Source organism: Mixophyes fleayi, chromosome 9 (genome assembly GCF_038048845.1).
Source record: "Mixophyes fleayi isolate aMixFle1 chromosome 9, aMixFle1.hap1, whole genome shotgun sequence".
In the NCBI taxonomy this organism is placed as follows: Eukaryota; Metazoa; Chordata; class Amphibia; order Anura; family Limnodynastidae; genus Mixophyes; species Mixophyes fleayi.
Genome location: NC_134410.1, coordinates 116311729 through 116326467, shown reverse-complemented (window position 1 = coordinate 116326467; position 14739 = coordinate 116311729). Strand labels below are relative to the sequence as shown.

Here is a 14739-nt window from a genome sequence, read left to right as displayed (position 1 = left end):
CTCTGTAGGTGCAGAGAAACTGCTGTCTGACACTGTGTAACTTCGGCATCCCTGAAGAACTCGAGTTCCAGTATCAGAGAGTAAACGAGCTGCTGCTTAATATACTGATCCCAACACGACAAGACGAGTCCATCCAGCGCATCGCTGTCCACCTTTGCAATGCCCTCGTCTGCCAGGTGGATAATGACCACAAGGAGGCAGTGGGCAAGATGGGGTTTGTCATGGTAGGTGCTTGAACTGGTTGTCAGCTAAAAATACAAATAGCCAAGTTGTATCATTACGACTCATGACGTACGTACGTATGTATGCGTGTCCATGTGGTTTTAGACATTAATTTTATTTTTATAGACTATGCTGAAACTAATCCAGAAGAAGCTCCAGGACAAAACCGTAAGTACCTTCTTGTAAGCTTGGTTCAGAAGCTTCAATCTGACTCTGGTTCCTTGTACGAGTTCCCTCCTTACCTGTTCTGTTTTATTGTCTTTCCATTGTCTGATGAGTAATGAGGAATATTTATCCATGTATTCATTACCTCTTTGTTTGTTTGTTAACACCCGCTCCAGTTTTATACTTCCTAATAACCCATTCCTTATTTATAAGGTGAATAAACATCATATATGATAGCTGTAGGCCTGCCCGGTTGATTTATTTCATGCTATATGTATATAGCCAACGTCATGACTTTAAAGTGGAGCCAATGATGTTTAATATGTTCTTATAGGAGAAGGTTAATTTTAGTTATTCAACCAGCTTTGTTTATTCTGGAAATAAAATAATTTCTGAGAAGGTCCAGTTCATATCCCAAGTCGCTGATGGGTTGAGTAAAAAAAAAAAGTAGAATGTATGTTACAGCAAATGTCTTCATTTTATTTTAGTTGTAATAGCAAATCAGATCAGAGCATCCAAATTGAGTAATGATTCGGAGTTCTTGAGCCAAGTGGTAAGATTATTACGTATGTGGCCCAAATAAGGCGCAGTGTTTAGCTCAGTGTTGGCTAACCTGTGACACTCCAGGTGTTGTGAAACTACAAGTCCCAGCATACCCTTCCAGCAATAAGCGGCTATATAGTGGCAAAGCATGCTGGGGCTTGTAGTTTCACAACACCTGGAGTGTCACAGGTTAGCCAACACTGGTTTAGCTGTATCTGCCACATGTCTACTCCCTAGAAGCCATAGCCTTCAGCTTACCCTCAGGTTGTGACCGGCACATAGACCTTGACAATTCTTCTGGTCACGTTGTCGTGCTTCTCCCACTTGCATGCAATCACTAGTTTCAGGTGTTTCGAAGCGATCTGTATAAGATAGAAGGGCTACCACCTGATTAATTACCGTCATGATAAGAGTGTGCTGATTCTTGGTGTCTTCTTTGGCAGTGTGACCAGGTGATGGAATTTTCCTGGAGTGCCCTGTGGAACATCACAGATGAGACTCCGGACAATTGTGAGATGTTCCTCAATTACAGCGGCATGAAACTATTTTTGGATTGCCTACGAGTAAGTGGACTTGCCGAGTTGTTACTCAGCAGTGTTTTTATTCTTAAAGATGAGGCTGCAATTTAACAAGTGTCTGCCGCCCGTAGGAATTTCCTGAAAAGCAGGAACTTCACCGCAACATGCTGGGGCTTCTGGGAAACGTGGCAGAGGTGCGCGAACTCCGGCCACAGCTGATGACGTCACAGTTCATCACGGTTTTCAGGTACTTGCCCTGTCTAGACCAGGTTTTATATGGCAGTGAGTGATGGTGCTTTACATTCACTTGTGCTCTTCTACCATTGTCAGCAACCTCTTGGAAAGCAAAGCAGATGGGATTGAAGTGTCGTACAACGCCTGCGGGGTCCTATCACACATCATGTTTGACGGCCCCCAGGCCTGGTTCATCGGAGAGCCGACGCGCCAGGATGTGGAAGAACGTATGTGGACAGCAATTCAGAGCTGGGATATCAGCTCCAGAAGGAATATTAACTACAGGTCAGTGGAACCACCTAGTACAGATGTTCCTCTTTTGGACCTGTCCTTTCCTGCCACACTCTCTTCCATTATGATCCGAAGTATAGATTTGTTTGGATAAATCGTACCAGTGGCTCTAAACATTATAAATACATCTACCCTGTGCCTTATTACATGTTTTAGCACTTTAAAAGAATTTTTCACTTTAAATAACAACTGAACTAACTGAACTTAATTCCCTATTTTCCCAATAGTAGAAATAAACTGCTAAGTACAACAAATTAATAATTTTGGGAAGGGAGCTAGTACATGCTCTATATAAAGTGTAAACCACCTTGAATGTAGTACTTTGTAGCTACTAATAGTAAGCTGTGTTTAAGGATCATCATCATCATCTATTTATTTATATAGCGCCACTAATTCCGCAGCGCTGTACAGAGAACTCATTCACATCAGTCCCTGCCCCATTGGAGCTTACAGTCTAAATTCCCTAATATAGACACACACACACACACACACACAGACAGGGAGACAGACAGAGAAGGAGAGACTAGGGTCAATTTTGATAGCAGCCAATTAACCTATCAGTATGTTTTTGGAGTGTGGGAGGAAACCAGAGCACCCGGAGGAAACCCACGCAAGCACAGGGAGAACATACAAACTCCACACAGATAAGGCCATGGTCGGGAATCGAACTCATGACCCCAGTGCTGTGAGGCAGAAGTGCTAACCAGTAGGCCACAAGGATAATTGTGTTTAAAGGTCTCCTCCTGTACATTGTTGTAATGACATTTTTCTAGTGTCCCTCCTTGGTCAGTTTAAGCTTGGCTTTATGTAAACCTATGTTGAATTCACGTTGGTGTTACATAAAGGTGGTATCCCGTGGGTGCTTTCCGACCTTTGCGTTTTTTTAAAGCAGCATTCTGAACCTGAAACGCCTGAGTAATGACACATTAACATCATTAAATGCTGAACGTGACCTTGGTGAAGTTCTTTTGAGCGAGGAATGGTCGGAGATATATGAGAATGCTGCCTCCAGCTCAATATGCGTTAAAATAAAAGAGAATGTCTATAAGGTATTGTACCGATGGTACTACGTTCCCTCCCGGATCCATAAAATTCTTCCAGACTCTTCTGATCGCTGTTGGCGCGGGTGCTCCCATGAGGGTAACTTTATCCATATATGGTGGACTTGTCCTAAACTCTCAAACTTCTGGGCCGAGATTAAACACCTGATCCAATCGATTCTCCAGATAGCGATACCATTAGAGCCTAAATTTTTTCTTTTGCCCTTGGGAGCACCAGCGGCGACTCGATATGAGAATAAGTTAGCTAGGCACATCTTATCGGCAGCTACCTGCCAAATAGCAGCAGACTGGAGGCAGCAATCTCCACCTTCGCTTCAGGCCGTTATTAACAGAGTTTGGCAGGTTCAGCGCCTGGAATACATGACCAGCATCATCAATAGGACATCAAGACCGTTCACTAAGATATGGAGCCCATGGCTCTCGTTTTTTCAGGCTTACTCCCCTTTCACTTGACTTTACACCTACATATATCCGTCCTCTTTTTGAGAACCCCTTTCTTCCTTTACTTTTCTGCTCTGTTCTAGTCTCTCTTCTCCTCTCTCCCTGCGTTATGCCCTCCTCTTTCGCGGCATTTCGCTCTCTCCCTTACATCTTTTAAAAAAAAATTTTGGTCATTCTTTATACACGTAATTTGACCTCCTTGCACTGATTTTTTACGATATTCTGTTGATTTTATATCATGTTTTATGTGATGTGTTTTTTTTTTCTTGCTGACACTGCATATCGGTTTTGTTTGTTATTTGACCTTCCAAAAATAAAAATTTAAAAAAAAAACAAAAAAAACATCATTAAATGCTGTTTACCTTTCAGTAGAGAGGTCACATTTTCATAAGACTGCATGCATCGATTATAATGTCTTAATACTTGGGCTTAAAATAAGGTTTGTTTGTTTCTGTGGTAGAAAAAGCGGCACATAACAGTCCCTGTACACCACCCTCATTTGTATAGTTTGTGATTTCTCTGCCGAGGATTGTTCCTAACCTATCTGTGTCGTTTGAAGGTCATTTGAGCCAATTCTTCGGCTTCTGCCCCAGAATGTTTCTCCGGTCAGCCAGCACTGGGCAACGTGGGCCCTGTACAATCTGGTGTCTGTATATCGTGAGTATCACCGTTGATTTTATACAGAGATGTTGGAAATTAGAGCACCGTGCGTAACTGAGAGTTGTTGGTACATGATTAAATGTACAGTAGCTTCAGTATTGCCTGTTGAACCACTGTCTCAGAACGTACAGAAAAGATTTCTCTATATGTTGTTATATAAATATATTTATTTTGTAACTCCATTATATAAATCAAGTGGGGAGAGCTCTGATTTTCCTTAAAGGAAAAATACACCTAAAAAGTATATTTTCAGAATCCTCCCCCCGCCCCCTTCCACAGTTCCAACCAGCAGAACCATTAAGGTCCAATACCCATGGTGGTACGGGAGAGAATTTACTCCGCTGGAGCTGTAAGTGACACCTCTCCCAGGTTTGATAGCAGAGAGAGATGTGAAGAATAAGCTATTGAATGCTCAACGCAACTGTGGCTGGCTCCCCCTCACTTCCCACATGGACAAGATGGCTGCTGCGACGCCAAATGGGTTGACACCCGATGCTATGACGTTGAATGGGTTGACACCCGATGCTAGGGGAGCCGAATGGGTTGACACCCGATGCTAGGGGCACCAAATGGGTTGAGACCCGATGCTAGGGGCACCGGATGGGTTGACACCCGATGCTAGGGGCACCGGATGGGTTGACACCCGATGCTAGGGGCACCGGATGGGTTGACACCCGATGCTAGGGGCGCCGAATGGGTTGACGCCCGATGCTAGGGGCGCCGAATGGGTTGACGCCCGATGCTAGGGGCGCCAAATGGGTTGACGCCCGATGCTAGGGGCGCCGAATGGGTTGACGCCCAATGCTATGTTCCAGGCGATGTAAAATTGTATTATAGGGAATGTCTATAAATTTAAATGTATATATTTAATGTATGGGTGCTGTGGGACTGGTTATTAACTGATGTGCAGCGCCGAAAAGGGTTAAGTCCCAGCGCCAGTGTAAATGCATTTATTTTACTATTGATCGTGTATTGATTTATGCATATTATGCCTTTTTGGAGGCAACTTGGTTCTGTAACTGAAGAATACAAAGCCCATGCTAATTAGGCTTTTGATCTAGGAGTGACCAACACATCTTTTAGCCTGAATACACAGCAGGGGGTCGTTCTCCTTCTATCCTGTGTGTCCTGTTAGAGAGATAATTCCCCATATCTGAATAATGAACAGCAAGTAATTTGGGAAATTACAAATTGATGTAAATTTTGTTAAGTTTAAATTGTTGAACCTAGATTTAGAGAATATATTGCATCATGATGCTAAACATTGAAAGTAATATCTCGGACTTTGTGATGCCAGGTATGGCCAGGGGGTGGATTACCCCCCCTGCCAACGTTTGTCAGTAATTGTATAAAAAGTACTTCTTGATGGCCACTAGTACCTTTAACTAGTGTGTAACGGTCCTTATAAGGACCCTTGAGCAATATACCATCACTGCTTCAAGATTCTACCTGACGCCTTTTGCCTGCTGTATCCTATGAACAACCGATAAGAGCTTACACTCTAATCCATTCCCCGGCTCTTCTGCGTTGAACCAAGCGTTGCTGTGTCAACACTCTGCTAGCAGTCCTGATCCATAGTAAGCGGTCAGGAGATACCAGCCAGTCCACAGCAAAGAGGTGCTGCAGCAGTTGTGCCGGCTACCAAGAAGTAAGCGGTGCCAGGTGCCGGTGAAGGAGCCTGGTGGTGGCAGTGCTATTCTCCTACACAGTTGGCATTTGCAGTCAGCGCGAGTCTGGTGGCACCAGTAGTTGTGGTCAGAAAGAAAGCAAGAAAAACTGTGCCAGGTCCCTCACCCAAGAGCCACCACCAAAGACCAGTGGCAAAGTAAGCCCACCCAGTCACAGCAACTGATTGGACGGCTAGGAGTGCCCTGCGTTTACTTTTGACCGGCTCCTAGCTGTCTGCCCTGGAGAAAATGTCCATTGCATTGGCAATGTGTTCATCAATACACAAATACTACTAGCTGATATAGTAGCGGCAGACCAGAAGATTTGTGGTACGAATAGAAAAATTGGGCTATAAGGGTGTTTGGAAGCTATTTAAGAGCTGATTTCACTTATGTTTGGTTATGTTTTCATACAGGTCCAACAGAGGACCGAAACACTAATTTGCTCAAATAAATTCATTTTGATATTTAATACGTCGTCTGAGTGCTGGTTTATCTCTACTATGTGTGGTGTACACTAGAGCACACAGGCAGTTTTGTCTGAGTGATGTTTTGTTTAAAAGTGATAACATGATAGAAACAAGCATTTGGTAATCTATTTAAAATAGAATTGGACGGCAGACAAGAACCATGTATAGCAAATTACAGTGTAAATAAAAAAATAAACCAAACTTATATATACAGCATTTATATAATGTGTGTGTGTGTGTGTTAAAGGGCTATTGAGTCTAAAATACAAGTTGGCTTATGAAAAACAGCAACTGATAACACTCACAAATCTATATGAAAAACATTTCAGAAGATTATTAGACCTGGAACAGCCTGGGTGGGGGAGTAATTTAGTGGGTGGGAAACATAACGAAATGGAGATTTATATCTGCAGGGGGAATATTATTATTATTATTATTATTATTATCATCATCATTTATTTGTTAGGCGCCACAAGGTATCCGCAGCGCCGCACACAGTACTAACAGTAGACTATACAGGGTGAAACCATACAGAACAATGAACAAAAAGTACCAATACTTCAGAAACTCTGGCTAGTCGTATGCAGTAAAACGGAGCGGAAGAACAGGTATGGAGACAGGAGGGGAGGGGGCCCTGCTCATACGAGCTTACATCCTAAGGGAGGGTAAACAGACCAGGCACAAGAGGAGCCAGTTGAGGCAAGAGGAGAGAAGGGAGGACGAGCAAAGGGAGGAGATGGGGGTAAGTAGATGGTTGGTAGGCTTTGAGCAATAAAGGGGAGTTCGGATGGAAAGGTTTATAGGAACGTAGTTTCATGTAACTGCATATTTTACCTCTGACCTAAACACAATATACTGTAGTAATTGGATAAGTAGGAGACAGTAACTGTGATTTTTTTCAAGGGCTTGTGTGATGTGTATTCAGCAGGACACAAACACAATTAAAGCATTAGAGGTTATTTACTAAAGCTGGGTACACACTACAGAAATTTAGACCAACTTTTTATGCCGAGCGATTTTACATGCGACCAATTATCCGATCGCTCGGTTCATGGACTGCATACACACTAGCCTTGTTTAGGACGATAAAGGGAAGAGCGGACGTCCCTTTAGCGACTTTTTACAGCCATGTTGTCGTGAGCAATGACTGTAATTTCGTACTCACTGTTGTGGATCGGTCGGAAGTTTATACACACTACACAACGGAAACAAGATTGGAACGAAAATATTAAACCCTACGACCAACCAGATGAGGCGATAATCGTCCATTTGGGCAGACTTTCGACCATCGTATCACTGCACACACTGACCCGACTTTTGAACGAGCGGTCGTATGTCGGCTGATTGAGCCGATTATTGGACGAAAACAGTGTAGTGTGTACCCAGCTTAAGAGAGTGTAATGTGCAGCATCCAATCCGACATTCACTTTCATCATCTAAATTGTACCAGATCGATAAAAGCTCCTAATTATTACTGATAAAGAAGAAACGTGAGTCCACTAGTTCTTTTTCAAAGTTTAATGTATGTTTTTTACTCCTTCAACCTAGCGGACAAATACTGCCCCCTGCTGATCAAGGAAGGAGGGCTCCCTCTGCTAATAGATGTGCTCAAGATGTCTACTACACGTCAAGAAACCAAGGACATGGCTAGGTAATGCCCAGCACAAGTTCTTTGTGACAATATTAGCATGCAACTGGTCACACGGACATATAATAATTGTCTCTGAATTAGCAGAATGTTGTAATGCATGAAGAATCAGTCTTCATCTCCTGTACGTATGGGTGCCGCTGGTTTTGGAGTAGGTGTGAAGAGAGCACTCTGTAGCCTATTAGATCATTATAATTTTAACAGCGCCACAGAGTATTTCAGGAGATGTGTGCTTATCTTGTGGAAGTCAGTCCACTCGTGTGATTGTGTTGGTGTGCATAGGGCTGCATGTGACAGGGGCAGTGACATGATGTGAGGAGGGGAATGGAGGCAGCAGGAAGCCACAGACTGAGAGTTATATAGAGGAAGGAGCAGGGTCCCCAGCAGCACAGAGTATATCAGGAGATGAGTGATGTGTTAGTGAGGACAGGGCTGCATGTGACAGGGGCAGTGACATGATGTGAGGAGGGGAATGGAGGTAACAGGAAGCCACAGACTGAGAGTTATATAGTGGAAGGAGCAGGGTCCCCAGCAGCACAGAGTATATCAGGAGATGAGTGATGTGTTAGTGAGGACAGGGCTGCATGTGACAGGGGCAGTGACATGATGTGAGGAGGGGAATGGAGGTAACAGGAAGCCACAGACTGAGAGTTATATAGTGGAAGGAGCAGGGTCCCCAGCAGCACAGAGTATATCAGGAGATGAGTGATGTGCTAGTGAGGACAGGGCTACATGTGACAGGGGCAGTGACATGATGTGAGGAAGGGTATGGAGGCAGCAGGAAGTCACAGACTGAGAGTTATATAGTGGGAGGAGCAGGGTCCCCAGCAGCACAGAGTATATCAGGAGATGAGTGATGTGTTAGTGAGGACAGGGCTACATGTGACAGGGGCAGTGACATGATGTGAGGAGGGGTATGGAGGCAGCAGGAAGCCACAGACTGAGAGTTATAAAGTGGAAGGTGCAGGGTCCCCAGCAGCACAGAGTATATCAGGAGATGAGTGATGTGGTAGTGAGGACAGGGCTGCATGTGACAGGGGCAGTGACATGATGTGAGGAGGGGAATGGAGGCAGCAGGAAGCCACAGACTGAGAGTTATATAGAGGAAGGAGCAGGGTCCCCAGCAGCACAGAGTATATCAGGAGATGAGTGATGTGTTAGTGAGGACAGGGCTGCATGTGACAGGGGCAGTGACATGATGTGAGGAGGGGAATGGAGGTAACAGGAAGCCACAGACTGAGAGTTATATAGTGGAAGGAGCAGGGTCCCCAGCAGCACAGAGTATATCAGGAGATGAGTGATGTGCTAGTGAGGACAGGGCTACATGTGACAGGGGCAGTGACATGATGTGAGGAAGGGTATGGAGGCAGCAGGAAGTCACAGACTGAGAGTTATATAGTGGGAGGAGCAGGGTCCCCAGCAGCACAGAGTATATCAGGAGATGAGTGATGTGTTAGTGAGGACAGGGCTACATGTGACAGGGGCAGTGACATGATGTGAGGAGGGGTATGGAGGCAGCAGGAAGCCACAGACTGAGAGTTATAAAGTGGAAGGCGCAGGGTCCCCAGCAGCACAGAGTATATCAGGAGATGAGTGATGTGGTAGTGAGGACAGGGCTGCATGTGATAGGGGCAGTGACATGATGTGAGGAGGGGAATGGAGGCAGCAGACTGAGAGTTATATAGTGGAAGGAGCAGGGTCTCCAGCAGCACAGAGTATATCAGGAGATGTGTGATGTGTCAGTGAGAAAAGGGCTGTATGTGACAAGACATAGTTCATACATCCAACTTGTTTAACGTGTCCCTTTTTTTCCCAGGAAAGTCCTTGATCATTGTGATAGTTATAATGATGAGACCATGGACACATTATTATAAGGCGACAGAAGACTACGTCTGTATCACTCCACAATTCTCCACAGAGGACATTTGTAACCAGAGGTAACCGTGTCTTGGGCGCCACCACCAGGGTGGAGAGAGAATTTATTTGCACAAGAAAATCTTGTTATCCGTGGTTTATTATTTTTTTTATTTTGATTTTTGATTCAAAATGTGTTTGGGTGTGGTTACTGTAGACGGCTACAAGAGCAACAAAGGAAACAGAAAAGATATATATCCTAGCGATACTCCTGGATATTGTGTAGATAGCTTTGGAAGCCTCTGAGCAGGGGGATGTTGACCAGTCCGGACCCCTAGTAGTCGGTTTCCCCGCACAATGGACGGACGCCACTACGGACTTGCAACCCGATGGTTAAGAAAAAACACAAGATAAAGATTTGCACCACAACGATGAATGATACCAGCTGCCATCCAGCATTTAACATGGATATATGTTCACCAACGTAAAGATCGCCAGCTTGGATGATTATATTACAACAACCCTGAGACGTTTGGTTCAGTAAAATAAACTGAGCCACCCGTAAGGCAAATGTCCGTTCACACTACAAGACCCATCGTGGGACAATAGCAGCTCGTCGGCCACCCGTGTTTACATTTGACTATGGAAAATGTTTTATGGCATGGACCGTCCTGGCTTCCAAAAAAAAAAAAAAAGTGCTGTCCCCTGATAGAGGGAAGGAAATTGTTAGGTCCTAAGTTGGAAAACTATAAGAATCCTATTTTGCAGAATAATCGGAAAAAAAATAAATACACAAATAAGCAGAATGTGTACAACCACTGCCAGTGAACCCCCCCCCTCTCCCCCGCGCAGATTACTTGTGGGCTGCGTAGGATTGGCTCGAAGCAACATTTGCATAAGCTTAAAAATGTAACATTTAAGTATAGTCTGTCCTGTATCTTTGTTTCCGTTTTCCTGTTTTCTTCCATAACACATTTTCATGTTACGAAGTCATAATCATGTGGTATTTGCCTAAATCGGACATTAAGGGGTTAACACCGAGGTGCGAAAGCTTATCCTTTCCTTGCGACACGCAAGTGTGTGTGCGCAGCGATCTCGGCGGGTAACCCTACCCAGAGTAATGGGCAAGTGAGCCAAAAGCTTTACCCTGTAGCTGCCAAAGAGAAACCATGGTCAGGTAAGGGTGTAATCTCATCGCTCTTGAGTTAATCCTGCAAAAAAAAAAGACAATGTTCCCATCCCACTTTTTCTAAATGTTTTGAAGGCTTTTCGAGAATGTTCCAAGGTTACAGCTCCAAACCAACCTTGGTTTTGTGGATGGCGCTAGAGTTTTGAACTGTGACCTCTGAGTTGATTGATCCTGTAGATCTTAAAAGAGGACTCGTCGCCTACACACAGCGGAAGCAGCAAGTTTGGGGGCTTAACCAATATTCTAAAGAAGTCAGCCTGGCCGATCATTAGGAACTAGTGACCCCACTAGCAAGCCTCAATGATGTCACTAGTTCCTGTTTAATGGGATACACATTGGGTCACGCCACGTAACGGCTGCCTTCACTGTATGTAGGCGACTGGGCCACTTAAATCACAAAATAATGTTAGCATTAGTTTGCACAAACGTTGCTGGATATCTGAATGGAAAACAAACGGAGAGCTTCAGGATGACAAACTAGTGTGTACTGTCCTAAGCAATATAACAGTAATGTTTTTCTCAGTCTGTTTGAAACTTGTAAGTATGTATGTGTATAAAATATGTATTTTTTTTTTTCCGTTTTGTTCCTGAATACTTCTTTTCCCCCCCTGACTTTTCATTTTCAGTTTAATTCTTTGTTCTCAAGTGTTCCTTAGAGAGTCTGCATCTCTTGTCTTCCCTGCAAGGACTGGCAATAGCAAACTAACCAGGGACTTACAGAAAGTGTGTTCACCTCAATATTGTGCCTGAGGCAGAACCTAAAGTGGAGTGGGGACCACACCTGCTTTTTTTGTATTACCTATTCCTCTTGAACTTTTACAGCCATGAATTTGTGGGTAATTATTTGAACACAAGTCAGGTTTTCCACTCCTGAACATCTATAGACCTACCTTGGTGACGATTTGGAATGAATTAATCTGGTGTTTTTGGGGGGTTATTTTGTTTTGTTATGGGGTTTTGTTTTTTTTTGTGCACCAAACACACTCCTTATTCCCCTATTAAGTAAACTTTTTAGAAGAGTATTCATTATTTTATTGACTGTCTACCAAAACATTGCAAGGACTTTTACTGCCCACAGTAATTGCTTTCTGTTTATTTCTAAGGGTGTTCTATCTGGATTAGATCTCTGCACCACCTGCAGGGGGGCAGGATATATTAATACCCAGTGCAAGTCAATTGTGCAGTGCTACTGTGCATTGTGTTTTGTAAAAGCAGCGACTTATGACCTGAATCAATAAAGTCCCATGGAAAAAGGAGCTACCCTCTTGTGTCTCAAGTTATTCCCTTTTGGGTTTAATGATCAAATATGTGTATGAAACCATGTTCTTGTATTTCAGTCTGTCAGCTGTATGATACATACTGTAAACTATACAAAGGGGTATTTACTAAGAAATGCCAAAATTTGCAGATATGCAGTAACCCATAGCAGCCAATCAGCAATTCGTTTTGATCTAGTGCGATAGTGCCTAATATTGTGTATATCCCCCCTCATGCCTCCAAACGGTTCTGACCCGTCGATGCATTGACTCCACAAGACCTCTGAAGGTGCCCTGTGGTATCTGGCACCAAGATGTTAGCAGCAGATCCTTTAAGTCCTGTAAGTTGCAAGGTGGGGCCTCCATGGCTCGATCAAATTGAGATTTGGAGAATTTACAGGTCAAGTCAACACCTAGAACTCTGTCATGTTCCTCAAACCATTCCTGAACAATTTTTGCAGTGTGGCAGGGTGCATTATCCTGCTGAAAGAGGCCACTGCCGTCAGGGAATACTGTCGCCATGAAGGGGTGTACTTGGTCTGGAACAATGTTTAGGTAGGTGGTACGTGTCATAGTAACATCCACATGAATGCCAGGACCCAAGGTTTCCCAGCCCAGAGAATCACATTGCCCACAGAATCACACTGCCTCTGCCAGCTTGCCTTCTTCCCATAGTGCATCCTGGTGCCATCTCTTCCCCAGGTAAACAACGCACACGTACCCGGTCATCCACATTATGTAAAAGAAAACCTGATTCATCAGACCGGGCCACTTTCTTCCATTTTCTCCATAGTCCAGTTCTGGCGTTCAGGTGCCCATTGTAGGTGTTTTCGGCAATTGAAAGGGGTCAGCATGAGCACTGTGACTGCTCTGTGGGTACTCGGCAAGCTGCAAGGCTGTCGGCATTCAAACCTAGGACTTCTGCCTCTGTGGACTGTTGCTCTGCTGACTGAGCTGTTCTGGCTTCTGGTTCAGATTCACTGATCTCCTGATGTTCCAGCATGATCTAGCTCAGTGTTGGCTAACCTGTGACATTCCAGGTGTTGTGAAACTACAAGTCCCAGCATGCTTTGCCAATATATAGCAGCTTATTGCTGGAAGGGTATGCTGGGACTTGTAGTTTCACAACACCTGGAGTGACACAGGTTAGCCAACAGTGATCTAGCTCCTTCCATTGACTTCCTATAAAAACCTGTCCTGTTTCTGTCTTCCTTACCAGAATATTGTGCTCCCACCAGTAGTAATCTAGTCCCTGTTGCTGCAGTCTGCCTCCAGTTATCTACTGCTCATGTACCAACCTTCGATTGTCCTCCACTACGCCTCTGTCTGAACCCTTCATCATCATCTATTTATATAGCACCAACATATTCCGTAGCGTTTTACAATTGAGGACAAACACAGTAATAAAAAGACAAAGGGGTGAGAGGGCCGGCTCACAAGCTTAGAATCTATGGTAATTTGTTTTCTGTGTACCGCACCTGGCTACCGTTGACCATTGTTTATTATATAATCCTCTTGTGTTCCTTATTGCCACTGGATTCCTATCCAGTCGCCGGCCCGTTACAGATGCGCTGTGTGTTCTAACACCTTTCTGTCATAGCCAGCATTAGCGGTTTCAGCAATTTGTGCTACAGTAGCTCCTCTGTGTGATTGGACCAGACGAGCTTGACTTTGTTCCGCACGCGCATCAGTGAGTCTTGGGTGCCTATAACCTGGTCACCTGTTCCCCAGTTCCTTTTTGTAGGTACTAACCACTGCATACTGGGAACACCCCACAAGACCTGCCGTTTCTGGAGTAGCCGTTAAGCCATCACAATTTGGCCCATGTCAAAGTCGCTCAGATCCTTACGCTTGCCCGTTTGGCAGAGTGCAGAAAAATAGGGCTCTTAGTGAAAAATAGTTGAGCCATTTTGTCACTGAACATTTGGAAATAAACTCTTATTTATAATCAATGGCTTACATTGCCAAGGTTTAATCTTAAAGAACTCCTGTCCCTGTCACTGAAGGAAGCCAATTTGTGGCCTCAAACAATATTTATGAAAATGCAAACGATCAATTCAGTGGGACCAGAGATAGCAGACACAAGGGGCCGAAGATTTGTTTCCATGTTTTAATAGTAAGTTTTAATCTTACTGCCGTTATAGTCTAGAAAAAATAAATGTACTTTTGTAAATATGCCGTTTAGCACAAAATCTTTTGCTGCTTACAAGTAACTTTAGTCATTATTTAATATTTGTTTTTGTTCAATAAAAAGTCATGTGATTATAAAAGTGAAATCCTATTACAAATATGTATACACAGTGTACCCCAAACTAAGGGTTATATTATAATAACAGAAATGATAAATGAGATGGTGTACTGTTCCCTTATTATAATAACATTTAAAGTGCAAAACAAAATTACACTGTATAACGTTCACTATACAAGTATTAAATATCAGTATTCACCGCATGGCTGGTTCATTAATATTAGTGGTATTCAATGTTGACATTTTCCTTTGAAAAACTCATTTTAAAAAAC

The 14739-nt window shown here is 43.7% G+C and overlaps 1 protein-coding gene across 1 annotated transcript in view; it reads left to right on the top strand.

Moving 5' to 3' along the window:
- The window catches only part of ZER1 (zyg-11 related cell cycle regulator), a 31184-nt gene extending 18965 nt beyond the window's left edge, over nt 1–12219 (top strand). The window contains exons 9-16 of the mRNA XM_075185146.1: nt 9–224; nt 349–390; nt 1374–1493; nt 1580–1695; nt 1779–1967; nt 4035–4132; nt 7821–7923; nt 9737–12219. Of these exons, the coding sequence (XP_075041247.1) occupies nt 9–224; nt 349–390; nt 1374–1493; nt 1580–1695; nt 1779–1967; nt 4035–4132; nt 7821–7923; nt 9737–9794 (942 nt within the window). The 3' untranslated portion in view covers nt 9795–12219. The remainder of the gene's footprint in view (nt 1–8; nt 225–348; nt 391–1373; nt 1494–1579; nt 1696–1778; nt 1968–4034; nt 4133–7820; nt 7924–9736) is intronic.
- The last annotated feature ends 2520 nt before the right edge of the window (nt 12220–14739 follow it).